The sequence below is a fragment of the Filicampus tigris genome, chromosome 18 (assembly GCF_054856515.1).
Source record: "Filicampus tigris isolate MCC_2025a chromosome 18, RoL_Ftig_1.0, whole genome shotgun sequence".
In the NCBI taxonomy this organism is placed as follows: domain Eukaryota; kingdom Metazoa; phylum Chordata; class Actinopteri; order Syngnathiformes; family Syngnathidae; genus Filicampus; species Filicampus tigris.
This window is the reverse complement of record NC_141234.1, coordinates 10,973,876-10,984,673: the sequence shown is the minus strand read 5'-3', so window position 1 is coordinate 10,984,673 and position 10,798 is coordinate 10,973,876. Positions and strand designations below refer to the sequence as shown.

The 10,798-nt window shown below is 39.3% G+C and overlaps 1 protein-coding gene across 1 annotated transcript; it reads right to left on the bottom strand.

Moving 5' to 3' along the window:
- Nucleotides 1–353: 353 nt before the first annotated feature.
- Nucleotides 354–10,753, bottom strand: prrt1 (proline-rich transmembrane protein 1). The gene is made up of 4 exons (XM_086015183.1): nucleotides 10,395–10,753; nucleotides 7,149–7,480; nucleotides 5,889–6,080; nucleotides 354–4,418 (listed from the first exon to the last, which is right to left on the bottom strand). Exons 1-4 carry the CDS (start codon nucleotides 10,408–10,410, stop codon nucleotides 4,242–4,244), a joined length of 717 nt encoding a protein of 238 aa, XP_085871309.1. The 5' UTR covers nucleotides 10,411–10,753; the 3' UTR covers nucleotides 354–4,241.
- Nucleotides 10,754–10,798: the final 45 nt, after the last annotated feature.

Genomic DNA, 10,798 nt, shown 5'->3' with positions numbered 1-10,798 from the left:
GATTTTGCTGCTTAACATATTCATCCATAGTCCATATTCCACTATCTGGTTTTGCATCCTAAGTGTACTAACTCAGACTGACCACATCTCTCAATGACATTGATTTACTGTACAATTGTCTTATCATGACATAAAGCTAGAAACGTACCTTTAATCCCAAGAATTAAGTCAATATGCACAAGATAGGCAGACGCACTGTAATAGCGTACGAGAGCAAGAGGGGAGAAAAAGACAGGCGCAGGAAAACGGGTCAGCTATAAATAGCTTTTTAGTGAGAGGTTGGAGAGCGATGCACACAGAGGTAGAAAAAAATAACACACACACCCAAAGAAAAAGATGCTGTCTCCTCCAAGTTGTCATTCACAGACCATAATTCATATATTTTATTCATGACTCAAAACAGCTCAAGTCCTGTGCAACACATCCATAAATAAATAATCACAATTTAACAAAACCGGGTACACTTTGCATTTCCTTGTCAGCCGCCTCCTTGAAAAAATAAAATAAAATAAAATAAAATAAAAAAATCACCGCTATATGACAAGGTCAAATGAAATGAAATTAAGACGAAGCACACAATAAACTGAAAAAAAATATATATATATATTTTCATCAGAAAGCAAAGCGCCCAAGAAGCTGCAGCGTAGCACTATCTAAACTAGATATGCGAGAAGTGAATGTTTAGTACAAACACGCTCATATCTGTGCGTTATGCACTTAACAGCAACGCGGCTGTGCAATTCATGCTTTGAATGGACCATTTCTTCCAACAAGGGCTTGCCATGTAACTTACAAAATGAATGGCTTGACACCATATACTGTTTGTATGTATGAATGCATGTACGTATACAGTATACTATATATATGGGGTGCAACTAAAAAAACAATTTGAATCAGAAAATCAGTTTTAATAAATCCATTTTACAATATATCGAGATACGTAGCTCATCGTCTTTTATCGAAGAGATATATCTTTGAAGGAAATGCTACCTTTACATTATTGACAAGTTCATTATGTTGTAAAATGACAACAAGAAACTCATTGCATCATATATCCTCTCAAACTGAGATATGGAATTGAATCGTAATCCCACTGAAATGAACGGAATCATTTCACTTTAGAATGAACCATCTTTGAATTGTATCGCACCCCGTGTATCAAGATTCAAATAGTCTTTTACTGGAGAGATACACACCCCTAATATATGTATATGTATGAATGTACGTTTCGTTTGTAAATCCCATGTGTGTAAAATCTTTCCGACAGCATTAATACTTTTTCCACATTCATATCATTGTTGGCTTACCTCAATACCACATGACACCCAAAAGTGCAATCCTCATATAATATTGTCATATATTGCAGTCTCTTACGTAATATTTTCTTGGCAACTGGTTCCATCTATTTTCTATAGCTTTTGTTCTCATTCAGGTCACAGGTGACCTGGAGCCCACCCCAACTAACTTTGAGAGCGAGGGCAATGGTCATTCACACCCACATTAATACTTATGGACAATTAGTCTTCACAAATCAAACATGCCTGTTTTCAGAAGGCCAGCGCCTCAGACGTGCTGCCATAAATCCCAATAATCATCACCGCCCCCCCCCCAAAAATAAATAAATACAATAGCAAAATATATGGCTTTTGAATAAATTAGCAAATTTAACATCTTCCTCCATTATAGCTATAAATAGCAAACAAAAATATTATAGCACACAATCAAAGCAAAAACAAAAGTAATAGGTATGTGATAAACACTGACTATTGGAGACAGTAACATTAATTTGTATACAGTGGTGCCCTGAGATAAATGTTTGATTCATTCCGTGACCGCATTCGTAACTTATTAAACACAATTTCTCCAATTGAAATGAATGGAAATGCCATTAATCTGTTCAAGACGTCCCCAAAAAAAAGAACACTATTTTTTGTGGTGTGTTTTAATGAGGAATAATAGCACTCTATAATATTGTATTTTATAAAAAATATATATATATACATAGAGAGAGTAATTGACATAATTAAATAGAATATAAATCAAACTGTTTTTGTGATGGGTTTTTTTCTGGCCAACAGACATTATGCTGCTCCTTCTGCTGGGTGCTCCTTGGCCACCTGGGGGCGGGAGAATCCAGACATACGGATATATATGGATACAGAGGAGACCCCACAAATCTTCAGCAGTAATAATAATAACGTAATAATAATAGTTCTTTGCGGAGGATAAAGAACATATGCCTGTGAGTATTGTTACATTATATTATTCAAATACCCGCTGATTAGTCTTCTACGGTGTTTCACGTTATGTGTTAACATTAGCTCTAGGCTAACGGACCTAAAGACTATGCTGCGTGGGTAGTTTAAATACAAAATGTGTAATTCTCTTTGTTTTATGTTTAATAATATTTTTAAGCCCTTTTTTTAAAAGAACTGTTTACTAATTGCTGCAGCAAAAAAATTCTGCAAACGTCGTCTCGTATCAAAAACTCATAAATTGAGTCTCTCAAGGCACCATTGTACGGTTATTTAAATAATAATATGTATGTATAGTTTTTTCACATAATTTAAATAGTATCATTCAAATAATGAAAAGGGAAGTAGAAGAGATATGTGAAAGTTAAAAAAAAAAAAAACATACTTTAGGCCCAGTCAAGATGGACAAAATGGAATTCTCACAAAGTGCTACAAGGCGTTATCATTATTTTTGTTTCTCTCTTCTATCATGAACATTCATTTTAAGCGTTGCCATCCTGCACTGTTGATCTAACGATTGCTACATTATAACAACCACTCACCGCACGGGATAACTGCAGAGGAATGTATATAGTAGCTTACATGTGCACACTAAGCCTCTATATTTAAACGAGAAGTCAACCCAAACATATTTTTTTCAACAATATGTTCTATGTTGCCCCACTAGTCTAAACACGGCATTCTGATTGATATTCAGTTTGCGGAATATGAGTTAAGCAGTAAAATCCACCCGTTTTTGTCCATCTCAGGGGGCGGCCATTTTGTTACTTGCTTCAGAAAACAGGTGAGCCGTGATTGGTCGTTACCTTAGCTCTGAGCAACTGTGATGTCATTTTCAGTCGACAGAAGTGACAAAATGGCCGCCGCCTGAGATGACTAAAAACAGGTGGATTTTGCTGATTGTCTCATATTCCACAAACGCTATATTAATCAGAACGCCATGTTTCAACTAGTGGGCTTGCATAGAAAATATTCTTGTAAAGACATTTTTTAGGTTAACCTCCTTTTCCAAGATGAATGGAAACAAACCGAGAATGGCATGCAAGCTTCTGTTGTCTCCTAATCGCTACCAATTCACACATAGTGTCTAGGCGCAACACAATATAGGCCAATACGCTTCTAAAAACGATACGGTATATCAAAATCTATCAATGACTCAATTTAACCAATCTTCTTGTCTTCACCAAATAAATCATTTGGAAAGATGCTTTTAGAAATTGTATACTGCTTCACAACAAATGCATTTATTGTCATGCACTACTCGAACTACTGGAAGAAGCTGCATCATCATAATACTGAGAATACGGTAACGTGTCGAAGTCAAGCCAATTTTAACACAAAGTAAACGACTGGCACATGTAGGATAAATCAATAAATATATTTCTGGAAAGAAATACACAATCGGACGCATATTAAATACTGTATGTTTTGACTGCGAATACAAAACATCTCCCAAAACAAATAGTCCCGTTCGGCTGTGTTGCCACTTTGTCAACTAGCCTCGATTTGGTGTGTTAAGTGTGTATTGATCGGCTCCCCTTGACGCTTGAATTTTAGTACACAAGTGCATCATCAATAATACAATAGCAGCACGCTGTTTCAAAATGGCACAGTTATCCAACACCCGCCAAAATACTCATATACTGTAAATATATACTTGGTTAAATAGTTGTATGTTTTAGTGACTTTAGTGTCACTAATCCCATGACACGAATGAATTGCAGCTCCGTGTAAATATTAGGCGGTTTGTATTTGGCATTTGGACATCCAACGTAATTGGTTGTTTTGGCTGTCAATGTGTATGTTTGATGGCAGCATGTTCGGTCGCGCACGTGTGTGTGTGTGTGTGCGAAACCGGCCGAGTGTAGCTGCAAGCGGTAGCAGCGCATATTATCCGTGCTCCAGTTTCCATGTAATTATCTAAGATGATGTTTAATGACGCCCCTCCCCCCACCATCCCCGCCCCGCCCACGTCCCCTCGCCTCGTTACGGTTCCCAGTCGTCGTCGTGATGCTGCGAGGCGATGATGACCACCACGGTGAGGATGGTGCACAGCACGATGGAGGCGATGCCCACGGCCAGGCTGATGAAGGAGAAGTTGCGGGCCTCGCGGGAGGCGATCTCCGCCGTCACCATGTCCCCTCTGGCGATGGCCGTGCGCACCTGAACAGAAAAAGGAGTGAACGGGAAGCCGTTAGAGCATTTCTGTGATATCTTTGACAGGGTCAGAGGTAGAAAATGTTCAGTGAGGTAACCAGGGTGACACAATGACACACAATTGATTATACCTATTAAAACTCATTCCCTGCCAGACATTTTCAGACCCTCTTTTATCCTAATGTTTGAAAAAATTTAAAAAATATATAAATGAGTTCCTGAGATTGAATGGCTGGACTGTGAAAAGGAAATTCGTTAATGGCAGTGAATGGGTTAATAAATTCAGTATGATAAACAGTGACTACCCCGCCATGTACTTTGTGTGCTAAGATGTGAAAATAATACTCAATTAAAATATGCAATGAAAGAACATTTGATATTCTGCAAGTAGCTCAGTCGGATCATTTGCATACCAAGGCACCGCTGTAGTTAAAACGGAAAGAATATGTTCCCAGCAGGCCAACTAGTTGAAACACGACATTCTGATAAACATTGCTTTTGCGGAATAAGTGATAATCCACTCATTTTTATCCATCTCTGGGGGCGGCCATTTTGTCTTCTGTCAACTGAAAATGACATCACAACTGCTCACAACCAATCACGGCTCAGATTCAGAAAACAGGTCAGCCATGAGATGGCTAAAAATGAGTGCATTTTGCTGCTTAACTTATATTCCACAAACGCAAAATCAATCAGAATGCCGTGTTTCAACTAGTGGGCCTGCTGATAACATATTCTTGAAAAAAATGATGTTTGGGTTGACTTCCGCTTTAAGCAGCAAAATCCACCCGTTTTTAGCCATCTCAACGACCAATCACGGCTCAGCTTCAGAAAATCAGCCGTGATTGGTCGTTACCTGAGCCCTGACTAGTTGTCATGTCATTTTCAGGCGACAGAAGTGACAAAATGGCCGCCCCCAGAGATGGCTAAAAACGAGTGGATTAACTCTTATTCCACAAACGCAATATTTAGCAGAATGCCCCGTTTCAACTAGTTGGGAACATATTCTTGAAAAAGATGTATTTGTGTTTATTTCTCGAATGATGACGACGTAGAGAGTACTAGTCCATGGACCATAAGCTGCTTGAATTCTGAAAACGGCTTTCGAGGGGGACATTTGAATATTATGTAAGAGGCACGAGTGGGTTCAGCGCAAACACAAACGGATCGATGTCACCGAGCGTGCGGAAAGAAAGAGGCCACGCGGCACTGCAGTTACACACCATAGTCAGGCGCAGGCCTTGTCAGCTCAACTCAACTCAAAGCCAACTGAACTGAGTGAGCAGGGTCACTGGAAAAAAAAAAAAAAAAAAAAAAAGCATCCCCTCCAGTTGCTCCCTAAATGGTGCCATTATGTAATGTATCTGTTGGGTACATGCGGGCCTGCACAATCAGCTGCTGTTGCACAAGCATAGCTACATAGATAAGTTAAAAGAAAAAAAAAAAAAAAAGGTCACGCCCTCCCTCCGTACTCACCTGTACCGCTTTGATGATGGCGATGATGCCAGTGGGCCAGAAGCAGCACACCGTGGTGAGCACCGCAATGGGCAAGTAGTCGTGCGGGGGCCGGCGGTCCATCAAGGTGATGTTAGGCGGCATTTGCATGGGGTGAATCTGACCCGGGGGCATTGCTGGGTGGCCTCCTGTTGCGGCCATGTAGGGCTGTCCCTGTCACGGAAATGGGAAATTTCACAATTATGATGATGTTTATCATTCTTGTTTTTCATTTTTCAAAAATGTTGCTGTTAGACATTCTTTCGTTGGTGTGGAATTATTTCTGCAATACTGCAACATGAAAGTATTGTTTTGCCAAATCTTATTTGCAGTCAATGGCTGACTTCATTTCAATTTGAATGGAACAAAAATTGACCACCACTAATATAAAATACGTATAGGCCAAAAATAACATTTACTTCTTATACAATCCCCAAAAACTCACACATATCACATACGTACAAAATGTGTTAACGTTTCACAACGACATAAACCTCTCACAAAAAAAAAAAAAGACTCACACACACAAAAAAAGATTAATCTCAATACATGGGGTGCACTACGATTTGAGGATGGTTTATTTTCAAGTGGAACGATTCAGTTCGATTATAATTCGATTTGATACGATGCAATGAGTTTCTTTTCAGTAGGTTACTATAAATGTGGTATTTCCTTCAAAGACACTGAACAGCTCTTAAATAAACGATTATTCAGTATGTATCCCGATACATTTTAAAGTGTAACTGTTAGATTCTGTTACAGTCGACATCTTTTTATCAAAACCGATTTTCCGATTCAAATGATTTTTTTGTTACACCCCTGATGTATACAGTACCAGTCAAAAGTTTGCAAACACCTTCAAATTCAAGCTACTAATCATTCACTGCCATTGACGTGTTTATTTGTCTTTTCACAGTCCAGCCATTCAATCCCAGGAATTTATTTCTATTTTTTTCAAATTTTTTCAAACATTAGGGTAAAAGAGTTTCTGAAAATGTCTGGCAGTGAATGAGTTAACTTGCACAACTGTGAATTTAAAGTCATTCCAATGCATAAATGCACATTATAAAGCTGACTGAGAAAATATCTAGATGTGCAAAAGATGTTATCTTTGAAGAACCTAAACTATATAACATACTCTGTTTTGATTTTTTTTCTTTACCAAATAAATCCATCAATACTGCATATAGCAATGTGTTTAAATGTCAAGGTCCAATGTTCACGACAACAAATACGACTCACCGAAGCCATTGGGTAGACAGGAACGTAAGCGGTGCACGGCTGCAGCTGCAGAGGGTACCCAGGATGGAGGTATCCCACTGGAGGATGAGGCATGGTTCCCCCGGGTCCCTGAGTCTGGACTGTGTAGCCTTGTGGGGCCCCCGGGGGCCCAATTGTGTTACAATGGAACTGCGTCTCTTGGAGGTATCCCTCTGAGCCCGGGGGTGGAGGGGGCGGGGGATAACTGGGCTGGGCGCCGGGTGGCATGTTGGGGTGCTGCGGTACGTTAGGGTCCGGGGGGCCCGGGATGTACGGAGGGGGCTGCATCGTCTGACGGTTGGAGTCGTCGAGGCCTGGGAGTGGACGGAGAAAAAAAATGGAGGAAATGGAGAATTGTACTATTTGACTGCTTGTTTAATTTGTGTTCCACAAGAACAATATTAATCAGAATGTCATCCTCCTGACCTGTGCTTCAAAAAAAATTCTCAAACTGGACCTCTTTAAATATGAGTACCCCTGCTATATAATGTTATTTGTCACCTTAAAAAGTGAAAGTAAAGAATTAACCAATTTCTGGCACATTTTTTGCATCAGTTCAATGGACTTTTTGCTGCTCCTTTTGGTATGTGCGCTTTGGCCACTTGGGGGCAGTATATTAAAGGGGGGATCGAGCCTTTTCGACTGCTGGTCCTTCCCTTTGGAATGACCTCCCATTGGATGTTAGGCAAGCCCCCTCTCTGTCCATTATTAAAACCTGGTTGAAGACACATTTCTATTCTCTGGCTTTTAATCAGACCTGAAATTTTTGGCTCTTTTCCGGTGTCAATTGTCATGTCATGTCATGTCATCTTCCAAACCGCTTATCCTATACAGGGTCGCGGGGAATTGCTGGAGCCTATCCCAGCCGTCAATGGGCGAAGGCAGACTACACCCCGAACTGGTCGCCAGCCAGTCGCAGGGCGGTGTCAATTGTATATAGTGTTTTATGTTAATTTATTGATGAACACTTGTGTACTATGGCCTTTTTATTGTTTATTATGTATTGTTTACTGTTTGTTAAGTGCTTTGTTACAGCTCTAGCTGTTATGAAATGCGCTATATAACTAAAATTGTATTGCATTGTATTGTATATTGATACACACAAAGGAGACGGTCACATTAGCTCAGTAAGCCGCTTTTGTTCGCAGAGGATAAACAATATATCCCTGTAAGTATTGTTATTTTATTTTTTCCATGATTTGTGATCAAATATCTTTCTTAAGGCTCATATCTCCAAAAACCCCTCTGGATTAATGGACAAAAACTCCCACAGACACACATAGGTTGAAATTCTGAAAACGGTTTCGCTGCAATGGCTTCCTATATGTGTAAAGGCCATATGCGTCTGTTCTTTCGCCATATTTCCAAACGAAAGACATCAAATGAGAGCCATAAAGGACCCTGCAGGAATATCCTATGTGCTAATGATGACTGAGATTTCCACTGAATAAAAACCTCCCCCCCTCCATCAAACCCTCTCAAACTACCTTCATTAGCATTAGCATTTTCTGATAAACTTTTCTTTTCTTCATTAGCATTAGAATTTTCTGACAAAACTTTTCTTTTCTTCATTAGCGTTAGCATTTTCAGACAAAACTTTCCTTTTCTTCATTAGCATTAGCATTTTCTGACAAAACTTTTCTTTTGTTCATTAGCATTAGCATTTTCTGACAAAACACGTCTCTCTTCGTGAAACTGTGACTCTGGAACTGATTCTTGTGTTTTATGAGAGGCAGAGGCTACAACAAGATGTTCAGAAAGGCATGTTGAGCATGGATGAGGGGGGGACATGGGAGATAGAATGGGGAGGACTTGAAGGGACAGAGAGCAGAACAGCTGAGTGATGAAGGATGACGACTTGTGCTCAGGCACCGACTTTACATAATAGTCCTCCTCCAACTGTCTCTCACGCACACACACAATATTCTCATTTTGGCAAAATACGAATGGAATGAATGGTTTATAAAATACAACACACCTCATATAATGTTTCTTGTTCAATTTTTTTACTCTAAATTCCGTTTTTAGATGTCAACAAATCTATCATTTCAAAGAAATGATTGTGATGTACTGCACTTTAGGTGTGTCAGACCTGTTTTCATCGCAGTTATGGTCCCTTACGAGCGCATGCAGTCATATAGATGAAACCACGTAAATATGTCATTTAAATTACATCAACATATTAAATCTTCTTTTTGGGAGTGTGTAATACCAATGGTTTTTCTTCTGTTTATTAACAATGCGGACAAGTGCAATACAACAGTTTAGTCAGAAATATTATGATGGAACAGTGATTAATTATTAGTATTAATAATGGCATTTGCTTTTTCGCTTTGGCTCCATATGAACGACAACAACAACTAAATAAGACCAACCGCAAAAAAATAAAAAAATAAAAAAAGCAACAACAAAAAAGTAACAAATTAAGAGCTGCGCTGGTTGCTCAGAAATAAAGTTGAGTATTGTATTTTATCTATGAAGAGCAATTACATATTCTTCCACTAGATGGCATAAGGTTCCGTGTTTACCCACTTTTGGTGACATGTTCATTGTTTCCTGTTTCTTTGTGGTTAATAGTGTTGAAGTCGACCAATCTGCACCACTCCTAAAGATAACAATTGATTTGTGTTAATTAACTCAATTGAAAAAAAAAATCCTAAATTATTATTTACCACATGCAGATACGTGTGGCGTTTCACGACGTCATAATGGTTGGACAATGAGTGGAGATTACAAGATTGATTTTTTTTTTTTTTTCATAACATTGACATTGTGCTGAAATTACAAAACTAGGGTCAAGGTTGTGGCGTGTGGAGGTGTATCCGTTCACGAAGTGGCCACTCATTTGATTTCCAGCCGTGACGTGATTCTTTATTTAATCTTCATCACAGCATCATTATGGCAGCTTGTTCACCCACGTAATGCCACAATGATAATGTTTATTGAGGCTAATAATGGGATGAAACTAACAAATCGAATTAAAAAAAACATTTGAAATTTCACATTTTTAAAGTGTGATAATGGAATGAAAGATGAGTATCAATTAAGGCCGTGATGTTTCTCCGTTGGCTGCACCCACGCAGAGAGTGTAGGCTACAAATACGCACATCAGAAGGAGATGGTTTAAAACGAGGTTTTTAATTTTAGAAAAGAAAACACGATAGTTTCCAAGCACACAAAACACGATGCGCAAAAAAACTGCGCAATACAACAAACAGTCGATTTTACCGTGTTTTTCCGACATGCCTCACTATCCTCCTCCTTTAATGGGATGTTGTTGTTGTCACCAATCCGGATAAAGGTGAGCAAAATCCCTTCCAAAGATACGCAACGGTGCTGACTTCTACTCCAAAGGCGTGCAGGCCATTCTCAAGATGCTTTCATCTTCAAGAGCACTGATAACCTGAGCGCTATCTCTCCTCGAACACTGTGCATATCTCTGCTCTGGCTTTCTTGTGTGTGTGTCTCTCAAACAATATTTCTCCACGAACACGTCGGTGAATATGAAATCAATCAGCCACCCAGAGATGGTTGTCTTAAAGCGACAGTCGGTTCTGACTGGGAAAAGGCGCAGGCATTGAATTGGAACATCCCATTAGAACTCAATAAAGGGGCTGGATTTGGATTAGCCC